The sequence below is a fragment of the Pipistrellus hanaki genome (assembly GCF_964339955.1).
Source record: "Pipistrellus hanaki genome assembly, chromosome: Y".
NCBI classification, from domain to species: Eukaryota; Metazoa; Chordata; class Mammalia; order Chiroptera; family Vespertilionidae; genus Pipistrellus; species Pipistrellus hanaki.
Window position 1 is genome coordinate 4959913 of NC_140525.1, and position 23701 is coordinate 4983613.

The 23701-nt window shown below is 38.3% G+C and overlaps 1 protein-coding gene across 6 annotated transcripts in view; it reads right to left on the bottom strand.

The window, feature by feature from the left end:
- The window catches only part of LOC311615834 (ubiquitin carboxyl-terminal hydrolase 9X-like), a 206135-nt gene that overhangs the window by 78582 nt on the left and 103852 nt on the right, over positions 1 to 23701 (bottom strand). For all 6 annotated transcript variants that reach the window (XM_084871268.1, XM_084871269.1, XM_084871265.1 and 3 more), the window contains 8 exons: positions 21801 to 22143; positions 18817 to 18912; positions 17548 to 17759; positions 14562 to 14802; positions 14087 to 14236; positions 9076 to 9196; positions 3842 to 3972; positions 2659 to 2937 (listed from right to left, as the gene is read on the bottom strand). In XM_084871268.1, the coding sequence (XP_084727394.1) occupies positions 2659 to 2937; positions 3842 to 3972; positions 9076 to 9196; positions 14087 to 14236; positions 14562 to 14802; positions 17548 to 17759; positions 18817 to 18912; positions 21801 to 22143 (1573 nt within the window). The remainder of the gene's footprint in view (positions 1 to 2658; positions 2938 to 3841; positions 3973 to 9075; positions 9197 to 14086; positions 14237 to 14561; positions 14803 to 17547; positions 17760 to 18816; positions 18913 to 21800; positions 22144 to 23701) is intronic.

Below are 23701 nucleotides of genomic sequence, written 5' to 3' on the forward strand. Positions count from 1 at the left end.
GAGGCCTGGAGAGGCTGGGGAGGGTATGCCCTGGCTGCATGGCCAATAGACACAGACAATAGGTTGGTGAAGGCTTAGAGTGACAGGAATTAATGGGGGACAGAAAATGCATCTGCATACACAAATCAACCCATCATATTTATTGGATTAATTTGCATACTCCTGATTCGCTGGTGGGCATTGTGAAGGTATGGTCAATTTGCACCTTATTTTTTTATTAGTGTAGATTGGTTGAATGGCCAACTGGTAACTTAGCATATTAAGCTATTATATAGGATGTCTATTCATAGTTACATGAGTATCATTTTAATAATTTAATTAACATTTGAGGTGCTATTTGCCATGAGTTACTACAAAAGATTTCTAATAAAAAATTAACAGAACTGGTGAAAATAAAGTGCATAGTTAGCCATTATGAATCATTGACTTTTAAGTATCAGGTAACTTACTATTTGGGCAAGTTATTTCATCTCTTTTTATATTAATTTTCAGATATAAGATATGCCGCTAGCGTAAACCGGTTTGGCTCAGTGGTAGAGCATCAGTCTGTGGACTGAAGGCTCCCAGGTTTGATTCTGGTCAAGGGCATGTACATTGGTTGCAGGCACATCCCTGGTAGGAGGTGTGCAAGAGGCAGCTGTTTGATGTTTCTCTCTCATCGTTGTTTCTAGCTCTCTATCTCTCTCCCTCCTCTCTGTAAAAATATCGATAAAATATATTTTAAAAAATATGCCTCTATTCTATCTAATGAAAGAGTAATATACAAATTGACCACCACTTAAGACACAATATGGCTGCCCCCATGTGGATACAAGATGACCACTATAAGATCGCCATCAAGGGAGGGCAGTGGTGAGTGACCAGGATGGCAGAAAAGGGCAGTTAGACATAAATCAGACTGGCAGTGGAATGGTTAGGGGGTGATTAGGGTGACAGGCAGAGTGGTTAGGGGCAATCAGGAAGGCAGGCAGGCGAGCAGTTGGGAAACAGTAGTCCTGGATTGTGAGAGGGATGTCCGACCACTCATTTAGGCCCAATCCTAGCCCAAAATGGGTGGTAGGACATCTAATACCCAGATTAGAGAGGGTGCAGGCTGGGCTGAGGTACACCACCCCATGAACAAATTTCATGCACTGGGCCTATAGTCTTACCTAATAGATAAATATGTAAATTGACCATACTTCTGCTAAGTCACTAGCAAATCAGGAGTGATATACAAATTAACCCAACAAAGATGGTGGTTAATTTGCATACCCAGGTGCCCAGTGACAGATGCAGGACACCATGATGATGACGCAGGCGTTCTGCCACATTCCTGTTCTCTCAGGGCCTATGGACAGCTTGGGAAGGTAGGGCTGGAGCAGAAAGAGGCGTTCTGGGGCCAGAGGGGAAAGGGACTGGGATGGAATGGAAAGGCAGTGATAGCCCATTCTAGCACAAATCTTCATGCATCAGGTTTCTAGTATATAAAAAATAGACAAAAGATGTAAAGAGTTATATAAAATGCACTGTATATTTACCTCACTGAATTCTCTGGAAGGATCATGATAGGAACCTACCTATTTTTTAGAGAGATAGATAGAAACATCAATGATGATAGAAAATGACTGAACAGCTGACTCCTGCATGCCCCAGACTGGCAATGGAAGTGGCAACTTAGACATGTGCCCGGATTAGGAATCACACTGAGATTTCTTGATTCCTGGGTCAATGCTTAACCACTAATATATACTGGCTAAGCAAGAACCTACCTGTTTTTATTTATTAATGTACATAATCCACAATATAAAGTAAACTAGAGTGAAAAAAAAGCATTATAAATATCTTTTCTAAATCTGCTCGTAGAAACTACTCTTCTAACCTTTGTAAGAAAATTTCAAAACTACATAAATATAGAGAATACATTACAGTACTCTCAGTACTTACCAAAAGAAGGCTTAACTTGTCTCACTTAAATGCCCCAGTCTCTGACTGGACAGACATCCAGTATTGAGAAAATTGCATTTTATTTAAAATGCCTTAGCATGATTATCCTTTTATAAAACTCACAATATTGATGTCCTACCTAAATTATTCTGAACACCAATATCTAATCATTACTCAAATTTCCAATTAAAAACTAACCCATTATAAGAAAAAAAAAAATACAAAACTATTTCTAACCATTTTAATCTTCATTCAGTAATTTAAAAAAATCATAAACAAATTAACTCAGCTTTATTAAGAATTAAACAACACATTCAACATTTACATCAAATCTTAGTATACCTTCAGAATAATGGGCAATATGAATCAAGGATGATTCTAGGCCAACAAGAAAATTGTTGTCTGAGAAGTTATGTTGGTCATACTGGAAAAAGAGGCAGTCAATGTGCCAATTAAGTATTTTCTTTTATTACCATACTTTTATAAATCTATCAGTATAGGTAAATGAAAGATTCAGGTGAAGTTTTATAAGACTTAAAGAAATAAAACCCAAACAGAACATGAGGGGGATGAAGTATCCATTTTGAATAGTGTAATCAGCATAAAAAATTTATATTTCAGTACAAATATAATAGATTGGATTGAATTTACATTGTTTATGTAAAAGATATTGAGGAATTGAAAAATTAAATATTAACTATAAAATTTAAAGAGTTAAAAAAAATTTATTACCGGTGTTATGGGATCTGAACCATCTACAACTGGTTGACAAGCTTCTGCTACAGCACGAACATGTCCATAACCTATGGCAGTTAGCAACAATTTTGCAATTTTAAGGCCATTGAGGAATACACCTCTACGAGTTTCCATATCTGTATTAGGCAGGAAGTTATTTCTTGTTAGCATACTCAATACAAGAGGTAAACCACCACTTTTCAAGAAGTGAAACTGAAAATCAGAAGAAGCATCTGCCAAAGTTGCACCAGCAGGCATTAATAAGGCATAAACTACCTAGAAAAAAGGGAGACAAATTAATTAAAACACGAAAATCATTTATACTCAAAAATATATGCACTGCTATGTTCATTGCTGCATTATTCCTGGTGGCCAATAGCTGGAAACAGCCAAAGTGCCCTACAATAGAGAACTGGATAAAGAAGATATGGTATTTATACACAACGGAATACTACATGGTCATAAGAAAGGATGAAATAGTGTCATTTATAACAACATGGATGTATCTTGAGAACATTATGCAAAGTGAAATAAGTAAGACAAAAAAAGCTAAAAACTATATGGCTTTACTATGGAATATAAAACCAAAACTTATCAGTGTAGTGGTTGCCAGAGGAAAGTGATGGGAATGAAAAGGGTCCTCAAATGAGGTGACAGGGGAACATGTGACTTTGGGTGAAGGGCACATGGTCCTATATATAGATTTTGTAAACTAGTAATCTACATATCAATATGTAACATATATGTTCACGTGGACTAACGTCACCCTAATAAAATAAAATAATAAAGTTAATAACAGTGCTAAAAAAAATTAAGGAATCATTTTTTAAATTTCTTTTTCCATTGATTTTTATGGAGAGTAGGAAGAGAGGGAAAGACAGAGAGAAACATCAATGTCAGAGAAACATATAATCAGTTGCCTCCTATACAGGCCGCGGAGGAACCTACAACAGAGGTATGAGGTTCGTGCCCTTGACCAGAATTGAACCCAGGCCTCTTTAGTCCATAGGACGGTGCTTTTATCCACTGAGTCAAACCACCTAGGGCAGGAATAATTTAAAACTTAACTTGCTCTATCATTACTAAGAAAATTTTAACTATTCCTAAAGATTATTTCATATATTTTTATATTACCAGGTGATAATAAAAATTGTAGATTTGTAAAAAAAAGAAAAATAACCTCTGTTAGGTATAGCACTTGGGAGGCAGAAGGACCAAAGAAAAGTGAATCAAGAGATGGTCTCAGGTCATTTTCTTCAAGTTTTGCACAATCCAAACAAATACCTCGTAGTTTTTCTATTGCTGTGGTATCTGCAAGTAACAACAACAAACCAAAAACATAGATTAACTTAAAATAATATCCTTATGTTAAAAGATCACATTGGATATACTGATATACTGGTTAGTATTGTTGTTAATCTGAAACATAATAATTATGAATTAGGCTAACTATAAGATAAAATGTTAAAAGATTTAACCACAACAAAACTGGGTAATAATCAACTAGAACTCAATCATTAACTCAAAATATGAAGTAAAGTTTCCCTATTCAGACTTAAAATCAAATGTTCTTTAACATAAGAGTCAGACAATGTAAACAATAATAAAACTCCACAACACTAAAAAGGAGTTAGTTCTTCTTTAAATACGAAGAACACAGCTACTACCACCAAGGTAATTACTTGCCTCACATGACATTCTTCATGAGCTATTTTTGCTTTATTAAAAGAAAGTTGAGTTTCAAGAAAAGAACTAAAGATATAACTATTTCAAAATGTATAGGTATATGTAAGAAAAGCCTCGCTTTTTCCTTTTTATTATAAAGATGTGACACTTTTAAAAAATAATGAAGATATACATTGAGAAGAAAATGCTATCTTAGAAGAAAACAGCATTAAGTCTTCATGATCTTAGGTTAGGCAATTTCTCACATATAATACAAAATAATAAGTGAAGGAAAAAAAGAGATAAAAATGGATTGTTCCACTATTAAAACATTTTGTCTAAAATATGACATGAGTCAGTGAAAAGAGAACAGAAATATTTGTTATATATGTCATAAAGGATGTATACGAGAATTATCAAGAATATTTACAATCTATATATATATAAGGCTAATATGCAAAGTGTCCCCTAGGAAGTTTGACCTGGAGTTTGATCACTCAATATGATGTGTGCTGACTACCAGGGAGCAGCAAGGAACATGGTGAACAAACAGAGGCAGTAGTGGGGCGCTGAGGGAGCTAAAGATAGAGGAGGCAGTGAGGCGGTAACCTGAATGGGAATGCCTAGGTAACCCACTTGTGCATGATTTTCATGCACTGGACCTCTAGTTCAATAATAAAAAGACATATAAGCCACCAAAAAGATAAGCAGACATAGCTGGTTTCACTCAGGGAACAGAGTATTAGCCTGCGGACTGAGAGGTCCTGGATTCGATTCTGGTGAAGGGAGGCATGTAGGAAGCAGCCAATAATTCTCATTATTGATACTAGAGGACCAGTGTACCCCCACCCAGTACAGTGGTACTCTAGTCACAAAGATGGCAGCACCCATAGCCAAAAGATGATGGCACCCAGTCCTCTCAACGCTGTCAGAGTCTCCCAGTCCTGGGGGTCAGTCGCTGAGAGCTGACAGCATGAGCAGCCTAACAGAATGCTTGCTTTGTCATCACAGCAATGAGGCAAATATTCTACCCTAGCTGCAGAGAGCCTCTGTGCCGCAGAGAGCCTCTGGACAATGGGCATGGAGCAGCCAGGTCCCACAAAAAGTAAAGAACCATGGGGAGTGGGCCAAAGCTGTCATGGCTCCCAGACTGGAAAGAGCTCCCTAACTGTAGAGCAGGGGTCCTCAAACTTTTTAAAGTGGGGGCCAGATCATGGTCCCTCAGAGAGCTGGAGGGCCGGACTATATGAACTACTAATTCCTACTGTAACACCTTGGCTGCGCTCACTGCCCAAAAAACCTGGCGGGCCGGATCAGACTCCTCTGTGGGCCGCATGTGGCCCGCGGGCCGTAGTTTGAAGACCCCTGCTGTAGAGGATGCAGGTCCGTATGAGGGCCCCACCCCCCATGCACGAATTCTGAGCACTCGGCCTACAGTGCATAAATATATGCACTCAGAGTCCCTTAGCCTGCCCTGAGATCAGGGCCTACCATGACTTTCCTCTTTCTGGATGCAGGCAGCTGGGCCCATTCCCACCACTACCACTGCTTGCCATCTATGCAGCATTGCCCTACCCCATCCCTTACCTCTGCAGGCAACAGGCGTAGGGTGTGATGGCTTGCCTGGCCTGGGCTTTCCTCTGCAGGATGATCGCTGGCAGGTTGCATACCTGCCACAGAGTCGCCACTGGTGGCCTGTCTGCCTACCTGATTGTCCCTAACTATTGGCCTGCCTACCTGTTAACCCCAAATGCTGGCCTGCCTATCTGATAACCCATAACCACTCTGCCTGCTGCCTGATTAACTCTAAGCATTTTCTTGGGGGCAAGGCCAGACTGACAAGGGACTATGGTGGTTCTAGTCTCTGGTCCTTCCAGTCATGACGATTATGGTGGCTGGCCTTTTATTATATAGGATTTAGTACATATACACATATAAATGACAAAATGGGGTAAGATTTATAACTGTGAGAGAAGTCAGTTTCAATTCTGAAAGACAAACCAAAAGAAAGCTTATAGAATTGGACTGCAATTGGAGGTACAGATTTTTGTGTAAACAGATATCTATCTATATCCTATATAATAAGAGAGAAATATGCAAATTATGCATGGATACCACAACCATTTCAGAGAACAACCCCAACCCTAGCAGACATATACCACACAACAGGGCTGGGAGTAGATTCCGAATGTCTGCAGCCCAGCCCAAGGCCACTCGCTGGGGGTTCCTGAGCAGGCACACTATGCTACCTGCCCTGGAGCAAGGCTCCAAGCCAACCTACAGAACCGTCCCGAGGGGTGTGCTCCAAGCCACCATGGCCAGTCTAAGCTGAAAATAGAACATCCTACGAGGGCTCCCAGACTGTGAGACAGGGCAGGCTGGGCTGAGGGAAACCCACCCAATGAATGAATTTCATATACTGGGCCTCTAGTCCTATATAATAGAGGTAATATGCACATTGACCATCACCCAATGTGGCCAAAAATGGCCACCACAAGATGGCCTGCAGAGAAAGGAAGTTGTGTGCAATGAGGCTTGCAGGGGAGGGCAGTAGTGGGTGACCAGGCATACAAAGGAGGGCAGTAGGGAGGGATTAGGCCTGCAAGGAAGGGCAGTTGGGGATGATCAAGCCTGCAGGGGAGGGCAGTTAGGGGTGACCAGGTTGGCAGAGGAGGGTATTTGGGAGCAACCAGGTCTACAGGGAAAGGTAGTTGGGAGGGACCCGGGTTTACAGGGGAGAGCAGTTCTGGTGAACCAGGTCTGAAAGGGAGGGCAGTTGGGAGGAGACCAGGCCAGTAGGGGAGGGCAGTTAGGGACAACCAGGCTGGCAGGGAAGCAATTAAGAGTTGATCAGGCTGGCGGGGGAGTGGTTATGAGGTGATCAGGCTGGCAGGCAGACTCGGTTAGGGGTAATCAGGAAGGCAAGCAGTTGGGAGCCAGCAGTCTTGGATTGTGAGAGAGATGTTGGACTGTCGGTTAGGCCTGATCCCAGTGGGTCTGAGATTGGAGAGGGTTCAGGCTAGGCTGAGGGACGCCCCCCCTCCCATGTACAAATTTCGTGCACCGGACCTCTAGTTTTATAATATTTTTTTATGGTTGAAAATATTACATATTCCTCTTGTACCCCCAAAGACTCCCTGCAGACCATCCCACTCCTTGTCCCAAACTCTCAGGACTCCATTGTCTGTGTCCATGGGCCATGCATATATATGCATAAAAAGTCCTTGGCTGATTACACACACCTGTCTTCCCTCCAAGATTCTGCACTGTTCCATGCTTCCATGTTTCTGGATTCACTACCATAAATTAGTTTATTTTGTTAATTAGATCCCATATAGTGAGATAAGGGGATACTTAAGTGTCTTTCTCTGACTGACTTATTTCAGTTAGCATTATACTCTCTAGATGCCTCTATGTTGTCTCAAAGAGTATGACTTATTCTTTTTTATTGCTGAATATAATAATTGTCTTTAAATGACAAAAAAAATCTTAAAATTTACATGTTTTATAGGTCTGATTTACAACTGAGAAAAGCATTTGCTTTTCTGTAACATTTCAAATAAAAATTAAAGTTACAAATGAAAGTATACCAGAAATTTGTAGACTCTTAGAGATTTTTATGTATACTCTAGAACATCCATTTTAATATAATAATATGCATACAAATCCTATATAATAAAGATGTAGTATGCAAATGGTGGGATCGGGCCTAAACAGGCAGTCAGATATCCCTCAAGGTGTCCCAGATTAGAGAGGGTGCAGGCTGGGCTGCACCTCCCTTTGCCCCAGTGCATGAATTTCATGCCATGTGCCTCAAATAAAGGAACAAAGGAATGTGGGGAAAAAGATGGCAAGAAGGATGATGGAACAGAAGTAGGAAATAAGGAGGAAAGAAAGTTTATAAATGAATAGTAGCCCTGCACATGAATCCGTGTACCAGTAGCGGACTTCAGTGGGGCTGAGAGGACTTGCTTCCTACACTTCTCTGGCTTCCCTGCTGTCATCATACTCCCATTCCCTTCCTGGGATGCCCTGACTTCTATTCAACAAACTACACTTAATGCACCATAAACCTAATCCTGGCCAGGGTCTTCGGAGTCCAGTTCTCTGGAACCAAAGCGGTACTGTCCTTAATGTCAACTCCACCCCTGCTAGCCTGTGCCTCCCCTCCCAACACAGGGTGCCCGGCCCAGCACAGGTGGCTGAGGCTCACACAGCCTGGGAGGTGCTACCACGAATCAGGAGCACCTCCACTGGAAGACCATGGACCGTCCACCCATATGTCCCGGGATATGCAGGTGCCTCCTTGCCAAAGGCTGGTGCTGGGAGCCACCACCCTCTTCTGAGCTGCCTACGCTCCACCTCTTGGCGGGTGCACCTGCAGTGCCCTCTGTGGCTGCCACAGCCTCCTGCCATGCAGCCCCTCATTTCTGTCCACTTTTCATTCCAGTGTCTTTTTCTCATTCCCTTTCTATATTTCTGCCTCAGCAGCTGCTGTGGCTCTGTCCGGATGGATGTCTGGAAGACAGCTGCCCAAATTAACATATTACCGTTTAGTATAAAAATTTTCACATTTTCAAAAAAATATAGATAATACAAATTTAAGCAAAAATTGTTAGATGATCAGATAAAAATGTTGCAAAAGTATGTAAGAAACACATTTTCATCTACACTAAATGTCTGTACATTATATAAACTTCACATGAAAATATATAGGCAATATTTAAGAAAATTTAGGCATCTTCTTACCTGGTGGCATCAGTTGCATTAATAGTCTTGCTCCATTTCTAAGTTGTGGCATTTTCAGATTGCTACCTAAGTCTGCAACTTGCCAAAGAAAAGAGATGTATTTCGGATGCTGTGACATTATCTGAAATATAGAATAAAAAAAATGTTTAAGGCATCAATTATGTAAAAAAGTATTTTATTCAAATTAATCTATTTTCTGTCCCTGTTTCTTACTTGTCATTAACATCTTATCTATGCAACCTTTTACTCCCTGAAAATGTTTCCCTCACATCTTTTCATTTTAACAAATGCAATGATCCTTCATGATTCAAACTTAACCATTTATTAGGATCTAACTATTTTGAGTGATTTCTTTGTGACAGGCATTCCATTATTTTATAAAATATGGAACTCAGAAACTACCCTGTTTAATAAGAGTAATATGCAAATTCATCATCACTCCAACACACAAGATAGCTGTCCCCATGTGGACACAAGAAGGCCAGCAGAAGAGGATAGTTAGGGGTGACCAGACATGCAAGGGAGGGCAGTTGGGGGCGATCAAGCCTGCAGGGGAGGGCAATTAAGGGTGATCAGGCCGGCAGAGGAGAAAACTTAGGGGCGACTGGGCTTGCAAGTAAGGGCAGATGGGGGGCGGGGGGGGGGGGGGGGAGGAGGGGAGATCCAGGCCTGCAGGGAAAACAGTTAGGGGTGACCAGGCCATCAGGGAAGGGCAGTAAGATGCAAACAGGAGAGTGGTTAGGGGGTGATCAGGCTGGTAGGAAGAAGTGATTAGGGTCAATCAGGAAGGCAGGCAGGAGAGCAGTTGGGAAGCAGCAGTCCTGGATTGTTAGAAGGATATATGACTGCCCATTTATGTCCGATCCCTAAAAGGGGCAGTCAGACACCCTGAAAATGTTTCCCTCACATCTTTTCATTTTAACAAATGCAATGATCCTTCATGATTCAAACTTAACCATCTGCCCTTGACAGATTGAAGAGGGTGCAGGCTGGGCTGAAGGATACATTTCTCCTCTTCCTCCCATCCTGGTGAATGAATTTCATGCACCGGGCCTCTAGTTTACTATAAAAACACTTTCCTATATCAGGGATAACTATTGCTGGTTAAAAATCCTAATCCAGCTGAAATTGGCTCAGTGGATAAAGCATCGGCCTGCGGACTGAAAGGTCCCAGGTTCGATTCCCGTCAAGGGCATGCACCTTGGTTGTGGGCACATCCCCAGTGAGGGGGTGCAAGAGGCAGCTGGTTGATGTTTCTCTCTCATCGACGATTCTGACTCTCTATCCCTCTTAATTCCTCTCTGTGTAAAATCAATAAAATAAATAAAATAAAATAAAATAAATAAAATAAATAAAATAAAATAAAAAATAAAAATAAAATAAAATAATAAAATTTAAAATAAAATAAAATAAATAAAAAATAAAATAAAATAATAATAAAATAAAAAATACAACATACTTCTCTCACTTAAAAAAAAAATCCTAATTCAATAGTTGCAGGAAATCAAATTCCTCTAAAATTGAAGTGCCTAGTTTTATTTACAGATATAATTGTTATATAATAAGTTAAAAATATCAATTTGAGAGAAACATCAATCAGCTGCCTGTGCACACCCCTTACTGGGGATGTGCCTGCAACCAAGGTACATACCCTTGACAGGAACTGAACCTGGAATCCTTGAGTCTGCAGGTTGACACTCTATCCACCGAGCCAAACCAGGTTCTTAAGGGTAATTGGAAAAATAGAAAACCCAAGAAAGATAGGAGTTGTTTCTTTAGTTATACATTAAGAATATATGAGAACAGCCGAAACCGGTTTGGCTCAGTGGATAGAGCGTCGGCTTGCGGACTGAAGGATTCCAAGTTCGATTCCAGTCAAGGGCATATACCTTGGTTGTGGGCACATCCCCGGTGGGAGGTGTGCAGGAGGCAGCTGATTGATGATTCTCTCTCATCGATGTTTCTAACTATCTATCCCTCTCTCTTCCTCTCTGTAAAAAAAATCAATAAAATATATATTAAAAATAAATAAATAAATAAGTGAATAAATAAATAAATAAATAAAGGTATGACACTATAAATACCATGTATGCAAAAAAAAAAAAAAAAAAAGAAGAAGAAAGAAAAGAAAGAATATAGGAGAACAGAAAAAAAAAGATGGTGGCCTGAGTAAATAATCTCAAAACAACAACTAAAAGTAAGAAAGGACATCATTCAAAACCACAGGATAGCTGGCTGAGTGGGAAATCTACAAGTGGAAAGAAGGACAGAGGCTCATGGATCAGGGGAGCTGCAAAGTGCTGAGGTAGGAAGATGCTTGTGCAGAAAGGAAAGGCGGCTGAGTGTCTGGCTGGCGGGAGGGGAAAGGAAGCTCCTGACTGTGTTAAACCAAGGCTCATAAAGGTGCAGTCTGGCCTGCGGAGAAAGGCACACAGAGACTCAGAGACTTGGATACTCAGGGGATCCGAGAGCCGAAGTGGGCAGGGTCTAGAGTCGCGCGAGTGAGTGCGCGCAGAGAGGTCTGACAACGGAGGTTGCCACATGTTTTCCATAGTGGAAGGAGTCAGAAGTTCCTGACTGCACTAAATCCTAGATCCCACTGCACTGAGTACTGAAACACAGTTCCGGACGAGCCCCTGGAGCACCCACACTTTTACAAGGAGAATCGGAAACTCAGGAGATCCATGGAAGGCAGAGGACTGAGGCGCAAGCACAAGTTCAGGACTGATGGAAGCCAAGACTGTCAGCTCAGCCCTGACACATTGTCCCATCCAAGCTGTGTGCTCAGAGGCTTCTGCAATTTTGCAAGTCCGACCCTATAAGACTGTCTTCAATACAGAAGGTATCCCAGAGTAGACACAGCTGATCCATCCAACTGGCCTGGAGGTCAATTCCTCCCAGTGATACAAACAACAATCAAGACTTAACTACAACAAGGTTGTACACACAGTCCACAAACGGAGAACCAAGAATGTCTACCTCAGGTAACTGGTGAGGCTGATCCACTGAGCTATATATATAGGACACTAAACACACAAAGCCACCCTACCAACTCAGGGAAGCAGGGAAATGATAAGACAAGGAAACAGATCTCTAATGAAAGAAATGGAAGAAAACAAAAGACGATATAGAGTTCAAAACCACGGTTGTAAGATTTTTTAAGAATTTCCTAGAAAAGGCCAATAAATTTAATGAGACCCTTGAGGATATGAAAAGGACCAATTAGAAATTAAGCATACACTGACTGAAATAAAAAAATATTATACAGAGACCCAACAGCAGACCAGAGGAATGCAAGAATCAAGTCAAAGATTTGGAATACAAAGGCAAAGGACACTCCTCCGGAGAAGCAAGAAGAGAAGAGAATATAGGTAGTTGAACACAGTGTAAGGAGCTTCTGAGAAAACTTTAAGTGTATTAACATCGAGATTTTGGGGGTGCCAGAAGAAGAGAAGAGAGCAAAGTATTGAAAACATATTAGAAGAAATAATGACAGAAAAGTTTCCCTCTCTGGTGAAAGAAATAAACTTACAAGTCCAGGAAGCATACAGAACCCCAAGCAAGAGGAATCCAAAGAGGACCACACCAAGACACATTATAATTAAAATGCCAAGAGCAAAAGACAAAGACAGAATCTTGAAAGCAGCAAGAGAAAAACAGCTAGTTACCTATAAGGGAGCAGCCATAGGACTATCAGCTGATTTTCAACAGAAACTATGCAGGCCAGACGGGAGTGGCAAGAAATATTCAAAGTAATGAATAGCAAGAACTACAACCAAGATTACTCTACCCAGCAAAGTTATCATTCAGAATTGAAAAGGCAGATAAAGAACTTCAAAGAAAAGAGAAAGCTAAAGGAGTTCATCACCACCAAATCAGTATTATATGAAATGCTGAAAGGTATTTTTTTTTATATATATAATATATTTTATTGATTTTTTACAGAGAGGAAGGGAGAGAGAAAGAGAGCTAGAAACGTCGATGAGAGAGAAACATTGACCAGCTGCCTCTTGCACACCCCTACTGGGGATGTGCCCACAACCAATGTATATGCCCTTGACCGGAATCGAACCTGGGACCTTTTGGTCCACAGACAGACGCTCTACCGCTGAGTCAAACCGGTTTCAGCTGAAAGGTATTCTTTAAGAAGAGGAAGAAGAAGAAAAAATTATGATAAACAAATTCATATATATCAACAAGTGAATCTAAAAATCAAGTCAATTAAAAATCTGAGAAACAGAATAAACTGGTGAATATAATAAAATCAGGGACAAAGAATGGGTGTAGATTGATAGTCAGGGGGAAAGGGGTGTGGGAGTGCAGGGAGAGACTGGACTAACATCATACACCTATGGATGAGGACAAGGGGATCAGGGGTAAGAGCAGAGGATGGGGTGGGAACTGGGTGGAAGGTAGCTGGGTGGAGGGAGGGAGCGGAGAAAGGAGAAACAATTATAATAATCTGAGCAATAGAAATTTATTAAATTAAAAAATAATAATAATAAAAGAAAAAAAAAGAATATAGGAAAGACAGTAAATTGTGTATTTCCTTAAAAACAGTTCTAAGTTGTCTTAGAAATAGTATGGGAAGGACTAGTTAAAATGTGGGTCAGTCTCAAGTTTCATCCCTTTCCCTTTCTTGTAGTTATGCAATATAAAAAAGTGTTTTTTTAAAGTGAGCTACTCATTAGCAATTAAATTACTACACAAAAACAACAAGCAAAAAGAGTTCTAAAGAAAGACTTATAATATAGTAGTATTATCTGGGGGTAAATTACTTGGTAGCATTATAATGTAACTATAATTGATTAATCCCATGTAAACAAAATACTATATATGTATATAAATTTATTTTTATTAATTATCATTGAAAAATCCATCAAAAGATAATAGGTAACTATATTTACTTGGCATTTGACCACTCATGAAACATTTAAACTCAAAAAAATCCTAAACATTTCTTTGTTTTTCTAAAAAAGAGTGTAATGTTTTTCATATAGAAGCTACTTACCACTCCAGGCAAACAACTTTCCATTTCTGGACTGGAACTATCACTGTACTGATTATATCGGTTTCCAGGAGATCCAGTTGAGGAATCAGAAGAACTATCAGGGCTTGAAGGCATATTGGGACTTACCTGTGAAAGTTTGGCTATAATTACCTGAAAGTAAAAGTACATATTAGTAGTAAAGACATAGGAAACACTTCCACAAAATACAGCAACTGGATAAAACAAAAGACTAAAAATATTTCATGCTTTAATTTTAGGAATTCACTTTAAAAGTGTTATCCAATATACACCATGTAGTAGTTTATTTCCTTCACCATACCTGTGTCATACCTTTATTAATTAGGTCTATAACCAAAACACATATCATAATATTAGACTATATAACACGGATAGCTCAATAAACACTTACTAAATCAACAAAAAATACCCTTCATGTTTAACATTTGGAAAAAATTTGAAAATTATGTATACTTACTGATTTATCTTTTAAGTTTAATTGACCAATTAGTTTTCCGTCATCTTCAGTATCTATCAGCTCACCACCCACAAAAAGTTCAATTTTTGTATAAGCTACATTTGCTTTTATACGATTGAGAATACATCGTCGTACTGAACCAACTGTATCATTTGTATGAGACCATATGTCCAAGTCATCAACCTGTCTACCATGGTTTGGAAATCGAACAATAAGAGAGAGGTGTTTACCACGAAATGCTCTGAAAAAAAAGAAGTAATTTTTAAAAAGCAACTTTTACAGATTATCAATATTAACATGACAATTTAATATTTTAAGGAATGTAATTAAACTGATTTATATTTATAATAATAGATGTAATATATTAGCCTATATAATAAAAGCTTAAAATGCTAAGTGTACTGTCATCCATTCAACCAATCAAAGCAAAATATGCTAATGATATGTTAAGGTCACTCAATCACTTGCTATGATGGGCACTGACCACCAGAGGGGGTAGACAATCAACTGGTCACTATGACGTGCACTGACCACCAGGATAGGGGGCAGATGCTCTGACTGGTAGTTTGGCTTGCTGCTGGGGGCTGGTCAATCAGGACTGTGCAAGACATGCCCTGGAGCCCTCCCATGGTCCATTCCTGCCTGGCCAATCTCCTATGTCCCTCCTTGGCTATGATCATGCACCACTGGGGTCCCTTGGCCTGGCCTGCATCCACTTGAGGGATGTTGGAGAGCTGAATTCAATCCAATCATGCAGGCCGGCCCAATGGACTCCACTAGTGCATGAATCTGTGCACCTGGCCTCTAGTTAATTATAAGCTATAATGCTGAATTCACTAAAGATTATTTTTAAAAGAGATTGCTTCACCTAGGAAGCACCAATAAATATGTTAAAATGTTTCTATTAAAACCTGGTAAGAAGTCTATTTAAAAATATATTTTTTATTGATTTCAGGGAGGAAGGAAGAGGGAGAGGGAGATAGAAATATCAATGATCAGGGAATCATCAATTGGGTACCTCCTGCACACCTTCTATTGGGAACCCTGTAAACTGGGCATGTGTCCTTGACAGGAATACAATCTGGGACCCTTCCTTCAGTCTGCAGGTTGACACTCTATCCACTGAACCAAACAGGCTAGGGCTGTAAAAATTCTTAAATACAAAAATTCATCTAAAATATTTATCACTGCATATTCTCTATTTACAGGTAAAATATTCAAAATATTTTATATTTTTTTAAAGATGATAATTTCATAAAACTTGGTAATAGTTATTCTATAAACTTTTCAAAAACTGAACATGCCATTTATAAAATAATTTAGTTTGTCGTTTACTTACTTTATAATTATATAAATTATATCACAAAATTTTTGTATATTTTATTATATACAAAATGATTTAGTAAATTATTTAATTTATAAATTAAAAAATTTTTTGCAAGAACAATTTACAAATATTCTTTGTCAAAAATTAGTGGGTAACTGGATAAATAGCTTCTTTTTTTTTTTTTTTAAATTCTTACCCGAGGATATGTTTTTATTCATTTTTACAGAGGAGAAGAGAAAAGAAATAGTAATGTAAAATAAACATCCCTCCCATGTACACTGAACCTGAGATCAAACCTGTGTGTGCCTTGACTAGAAAAGAAACTCCAACTTTTTAGGTGTACTATAAAAGGCTCCAACCAACAAAACCAGCAAGCCAGAATAGGATAAGCAACTTTTTAACAATATATATATTTTACAGATTTTTTACAGAGAGGAAGAAAGAGAAAGAGAGAGTTAGAAACATCGATTAGAAAGAAACATTGATCAGCTGTCTCCTGCACACTCCCACTGTGGATGTGCCCACAACATGCCCTTGACCAGAATCGAACCTGGGACCCTTCAGTCTGCAGGCCGACGTTCTATCCACTGAGAACCGGTTAGGGCAGGATAAGCAACTTTTGAAATTTTTATTTTTTAACAGCATGAATAAATAACATGAAAATATAAATCATATCAACTATTTTCTGGATGGTTTGGCTCAGTGGATGGAGTGCCGGCCTGTTATGATATTTTTTTGTTTATTTTTATAAATCTATTAACTGATTTTAAAGAGAGGAAGGAAATGAGAAGAGAAACATCAATTTGCTTTTCCACTTATTTATGCTTTTTGTAAGTTATCATTGATTGCTTTTAGTAAGTTTCCTGACTGGAGATCTAAATGTAATCTTGACTTAATGGGATGCTCTAACCAACTGAGTTTCTATGCTAGAGCTAAGATGTTATTTTTGTGTAAGACAACTTATGATGTTAGGTCTCATAACATGAACTCTGTGGAAGTCAGCCTGGGCCTAGGACATAATCAGATAACATTGCCTTTTTGGTATAAAGGTAAACACTAGGTCACGAGAGCCTAGTTTTGGTTAGAAGATCTATTTTAGGACTGCCTCCAAAGATATGTCAAGCACTGGACCATTCTAAATGCCAAGAAGAAGAAAAAGATTGATAAAGATTAAAACAATAAGAAAAAACAAAAACTGTACTTGATAAGTGAAAATGCCTCATCAAAATATATCTCGACTGTATACTCAAAAATAAATTATTTGTAAGATGCAAATGCTATTTTTAAGAAACATGTTATTGAAATCCAGAAATAAAGTTTTTTCTGTCCCTAGCCAGTTTGGTTCATTGGATAGAATGTGGGCCTCCAGACTGACGAGACATAGGTTCAATTCTGGACAAGGATATATATCTCAGTGGTAGGTGCCAGTCCCATCTGGTCAGAGCACATGTAGGAGGTAACCAACTGATTTGAAACACATGGATTTTTCCCCCCTTTCTTTCCCTCTCCCTTCCACTCTTTTTAAAAATTAATGAAAAATATCCTCAAGTGAGAATTAACAAAAAATAACTAAATTCTATCCTTTCAACTGTCATTATTTTTCTAAATAACTGGCTAAGAAAAAAAAAATTAACATTGGAAGGTCAATATCTGACAAACCTTGACATAGGCAAAATTGTTCTTTCCTCATGATAATCACTATCACATTCATTTATGTATTCCTTTAAAACAGTTAAAACTCGAACCATTCGAATAGCTTCCTGTTTTGCACAATTAACATTGTCTTTATCACCATCCAGCACACACAATGTATCATGTGAAGCTTTCAAACGATCAAAGCAAGACTGAATGAAGTCTTCATGTATAACAACCTGTAAGCAATAGGTGAACAGACAAGTCAAGTTATTTTGAAATTTCAAAATCAAATATCCTGATCTAATTAAAGACCAAAAAATGTCAACTAACAGGTAATTCTCAATCTCATTATATGTTATTAAGCAATAAAACACAAAATAACCTGACAATAAAATAAGCATATATTTTCAAAACAAAACAAAAATCTTCTGGAGTAAGTGTCAAAGTAAAACAAATTTTTGGCTGTCCCAACATAACACAATCTTATAAATGCCAGCAATTTCTGATATATTTTTACCAATTATCTAATTAGATCAGTGTTTATTGAACTATGTTTAGAATCCTAGGGCTTTAAAGATGTTTCAAAACTGACTCTCTACGAGGTTTGGGAGGAAAAAGGAAACAGAGCAGACTGAGCAGAGAAAAGCTTATTTTCATTCCTTACATTATTTTACATTATAAAATTACTAGAAGCCTGATGCACAAAGATTCATGAGAGAATGGGCTTTCCTATCCCTGGCTACTGGCAGCACCTTTCCACCCCGCCTATCCCCTTTCCCCTCTAGGGAGCTGCCTCTTTCCACTCCAACCCCGCCTTCCCACACTGCCCAGAAACCGTGAGAGATTGGGGGTGGAGCAGAACCCCTGCATCCAGCCCGCCCCCCATCACTTGCCACCTGTGTATGCAAATTAACTGTCATATTTGTTGGGTTAATTTGCATATCACCCCTGATTGGCTGGTGGCATAGTGGAGATATGGTCAATTTACATGTTTGTCTATTATTCAATAAGATAATGTACTTATGTATGTAATAATTGTATTTAAAAATACTAACCACCTAAAGGTAAGTATAAATAAATTAAAAATTACTAACCATCTAAAGGTAAGTAAGCATAATTGATCAAATTAGCAACATATAAGGGTCAATTGTGGATTAAATAGTTAAATATTTTAGACAAGATTTAAATTGATCTCTAGTTTTTATATTAATACTATTTAAAAAGAATACACTAAAACACAAGATGACTTTCAACCTAATTGTAGTGAAACTTTCTATGCATTTCAATGCTTACCTTATTGACCTTTAACCTGGGGCCCAGGTTTGTATATATCTCTTTAAGGAAAGCTATAGCTGTGTTGGCAATGTCATCATTACTTTGAATCACCACCTAGATCGAAAATTATAGTATAAGTAACAGTCAAGATATATTTTAATTTGGGGAGAAACCAAGATGGCGGCATAGGTAAATGCCTAAATGCAGCCTCATACAACAATTTCAAAAAAGTACAACTAAAATACAAAGTGGACATTATCTAGAACTTCAGGAAAGTTGACTGACTGGAAATTCTACAACAGAAAGAAAATCAGAGGAGCTATAAAAGCCTAAGGTTCGGAGAAATAGTGCGGAGAGGACGGAGTCGGAGAGGAGGGGGCAGCTGAGTGCCTGGCTGGTGTTCCCTAGTGGGAAGGAGACAAAAGCTCCAAACTGTGCTGAACCCCAGTTCCAACAGCACTGACTCCCAGTTCTGGGAGAGATCCTGGGGACTCAGGCTCATACAGAGGTATTCTAGGTTGTAAGGCGGAAACTCAGGGGAGCGGCAAATGGCACAGTGCCGGAGTCGTGCACGTTGCACGCAGAGGAAGGACTGTTCACTGTGCTGCTGGATTGCCCTAGCAGGAAGGAGACAAAAGCTCCGGACTGCACCGAACCCCATTTCTGGGCTCTTTGCAGGAGAGACTAAACTGTCTGGTAGTGGGTGAAACTCGAGAGCACCTTTCTCTCAGAGGTGCTTGCAGCGAGTACCAAAGAACACTGAGGAACATAGACTCAGGAACCTCATACAGCGGGGCTGACAGAAAGCCAAGGCTGTAGGCTCCATCCTGAAACCCTGCCCCATCCAAACTAAACACAGAGGCTTTTGCATTTTTCCAAGTTTAGTCGAATAAGGCTGTCTCCTGGCATAAACACATCTGATCCTCACAAACAACTGGCCTGGAGGTCAGTACCTCCCAGTGATACCAACAACAATCAAGACTTACCTACAATAAGGCTGTACAAACCGTCCTCAAAGGGGTGCACCAAGAGTGTCCACCTCAGGTAACTGGGAGGCTGACCCACTGAACCATATAGGACACCTTAGCACACAAAGCCACCCTACCAACTCAGGGAAGCTGCAAAAACACCTTAACGAGGAAACAGATCACAAACAAAAGAAATAGAGGACAATAAGAGACTGGATATAGAGTTCAAAACCACGGTTATAGGGTTTTTTAAGAATTTTCTAGAAAAGGCTGATGAAATAAACGAGACCCTTGAGGATATAAAAAGGGATCAACTAGAATAAAGAATATATTGTCTGTAATAAAAAATATTACAGAGTCCTAAAAACAGAATGGAAGATTGCAAGAATCAAGTCAAAGATTTGGAATGTAAATGGCCAGAAGACACTCCTCTGCAGAAGCAAGAAGACAAGAGAATCCAGAAAGTTGAAGATAATGTAAGAAACCTTTGGGACAACTTCAAGCGAACCAACATCAGAATTATGGGGGTCCCAGGAGAGAGAGCAAGATACCGAAAACATATTGGAAGAAATAGTGACAGAAAACTTCCCCCATCTGGTGAAAGAATTAGACTTGCAAGTCCAGGAAGTCTCCAGAACCCCAAACAAAAGGAATCCAAAGAAGACACATCATAATTAAAATGCCAAGAGCAAAAAAAAAAAAAAAAAAAAAGAGAGAGAGAGAGAGAGAATATTAAAAGCAGCAAGAGAAAAGCAGGTAGTTACCTATAAAGGAGCACTCATACGATTGTTAGCTGATTTTTCAACAGAAACCATGCAGGCCAGATGGGAATGGCAAGAAATATTCAAGGTGATATTTGCTACCCAGCAAAGCTATCATTCAGAATGGAAGGCCAGATAAAGAGCTTCACAGATAAAAAAAGAAAAAACTAAAGGAGTTCATCACCACCAAACCAGAATTATATGGATTGCTGAAGGGGGTTCTTTAGGAAGAGGAAGAAAATAAAGATAAAAATTATGAACAACAAATACGTAACTATCAACAAGTGAATCTAAAAACCAAGGGAATTAAAACATCTGATGAACAATATTAACTGTTGAATATAATACAATCAGAGGTATGGAAGGGGAGTGGTCTGACGATTCTCGGGGTAAAGGAGAGTGGGGATGTGGGAAGAGACTGAACATAAACTGTGCACCTATGGATGAGGACAATGGGGGGTGTGGAAAGGGAAGCGGTTGAGGTGGAAACTGGTGGAGGGGAGCAATGGAGGGGGAAAAAATTAGTTACATTTGCAGTAATATGAACAATAAAGATTTATTTCAAAAAAAGGTTTATTTTAATTTGACATTTAAATTAAAAAATATGCTCAATTATTTTAAAGAGTATTCAAGAATTTAAGGCTTAGCTGATTTTGACACTCAAATGAGGTAACAAAGTTTAATACATTTTAAAATAAAAAATTAATGGATATAAAACACAAATTTTCAGAATAATGAAAATGATAAAATATATTTTAACAATATTATGTAACTCTGCAGTTTGGTAATCAAGCTGTGGTGTTTTCAAGGAGTAATTCAAGTAAGTTAAAAAATTTACATAAAAATTTACAGGAAGAGCAATCTAATAACACCAGTAGTTTTTGCACATCTCAATTATTTAATTAAATCAGTTTTTAAAAATAGATTTATAATCCTCTGGCTTTAAAGATGTTTCAGGGCCAAAACCGATTTGGCTCAATAACTAGAGCATTGGCCTGTGGACTGATTCCGGTCCCAGGTTTGATTCCGATCAATAGCATACTTTGGTTGCAAGCACATTCCCAGTAGGGAGTATGCAGGAGGCAGCTGATCAATGTTTCTCTCTCATCGATTTTCTGGCTATCTAACCTTCTCCCTTCCTCTCTGAAAAAAAACCCACAATAAACTATATTAAAAAAAAAAAAAAAAAAAAGGTGTTTTAGGGTTGATCCTGGAAAAGGTTTAGGAAGAGAAAAGAAAGAGAACAGAACAAAAGCTCCTATTTCTGACTTACCCTCCAAAGGTAGTCTAATCCTATGAGTTCCAAATCATCCATCATATAAGCTCTTCGTTTTACTACTAGTTTTCCTTCTCGACAATTAACAGCTTTGAAGAATTGTTCAAAACATTTTATTCCATTTTCAGTTAAAAGGGAAGGATCGAGTTGAAGCACATTGTTTTCAAAGAAGTCCTTATTAATATCAGGATCTAAGTCTGGTTCATCCCCCATTAACTTGGAATACCATTTAAAGCAGGCTTCACGATCACAGAGGTAAACTGCATTCTCTGCTAAGCATTTCCATATTTGTTTTGCCTGAGGAGCACAGAGCCACAGCTGGCCATCCTTCAGTAAAAATCTTGAAAAATTTAAGAAGTCAATAATTAGGTTATATAATTTTATTCTAAAACACAATTTATTTGGACATGTCTGAAAAAATACTTTTATTGCAATTACAGAAGAAAAAAGTTATGCTTTCAAAATAACTTATCCATATAACTAAAGTAAAAAAAAAGAAACCCAGATAATTCATTTGTGAAAAAGCATATATTTATTGGACAACTGCAAAATTAAGTGACTTAACATAAATATTAAAGCTTTTTCATTGTTCTCAAGAAGTTTGGTCTTTGAAACCAGATACTGATTAAATTCCCTGCTAATATATGGTTTCCCTGCCTCTATATGCTTATATTGAAAAAGTAGATATTATATTAAAAATGACTTTCAGAGATAATTGAGTGTTTTTACAAAATAAAGCTGTTTAAAATTTTTAAGTTTCTGAATATATACTCAAAACCTGATGACCACAATACATATGTATTTTAAACATACTTCTGTTAGTCATTATTAGTATACTTATATTTTAAAATTTCCTCTGGGGCTTATTTGTGTGACTATTAGTTTATTCATTAAAATAGGATTATAGCCGAAACCTGTTTGGCTCAGTGCATAGAGCATCGGTCTACACAGACTGAAAGGTCCCAGGTTCAACTCCAGTAGAGGGCCTGTACATTGGTTGTGGGCACATCCCAGTAGGGGGTGTGTAGGAGGCAGCTGATCGATGTTTCTCTCTCATCGATGTTTCTAGCTCTCTGTCCCTCTATTTTTCTCTCTGTAAAAAAAAAAAAAAAAAATTATACCGTATTTTCCGGCGTATAAGACGACTCCCTAATTTTACAGTGAAAACATAGGTTTAGGCCTATATTCACTGTATAACACTACCCCCCACTTCTGAGGCAACACCAGTTCTTTTTTTAATTAAATTTTTAATGAATGCCCCCTGATTTTCGGTTGACTTTTTTTCGTTTCAAAAGTCGTCTTATACGCCGGAAAATACGGTATATTTAAAAAAAATATAGGATTATAATGAAGTTTTAAAGATTCTGCTTCAAGCAGTTTCCCTCACTAAGATTTTAATTTCTTCTACCATTGTCTGCAATTTCCATGAATTACAGTTAAACAAAACAATATAATAATAATAATGTAAATAATAAGTGTGCATTTAATTCTGTTATCAAAATGATGGTGGCTTCATGCCCAACATAGTATAGTATACTTATTTAATGTTCATGGGTTTCTTCTTTTGTGTCTTAAAGTATTCTAATATCCCCATAATTTAGATCCAAATTTTGATTTCTAATGTATCTAAATATGAACCTTTTTTTTTTAGCTCTTAATCTTATTTAACCTTTCCTACCTTTATTTATAGTTTCTTACCATTATTTATTTAATCTTATTTAATCTTCCATCCCTTTACTTATAGTTTGAAAAATCACTGTGATAGTAAGAGCACGGACATACTGTATGAGTGAGACATACTGTATGAGTCCAATATTCCAGTGCAACAATGAGGATTAAAGTGATTATTAAGTAAAAAGGTAAATACATAGTAGTAGCCGAAACAGGTTTGGCTCAGT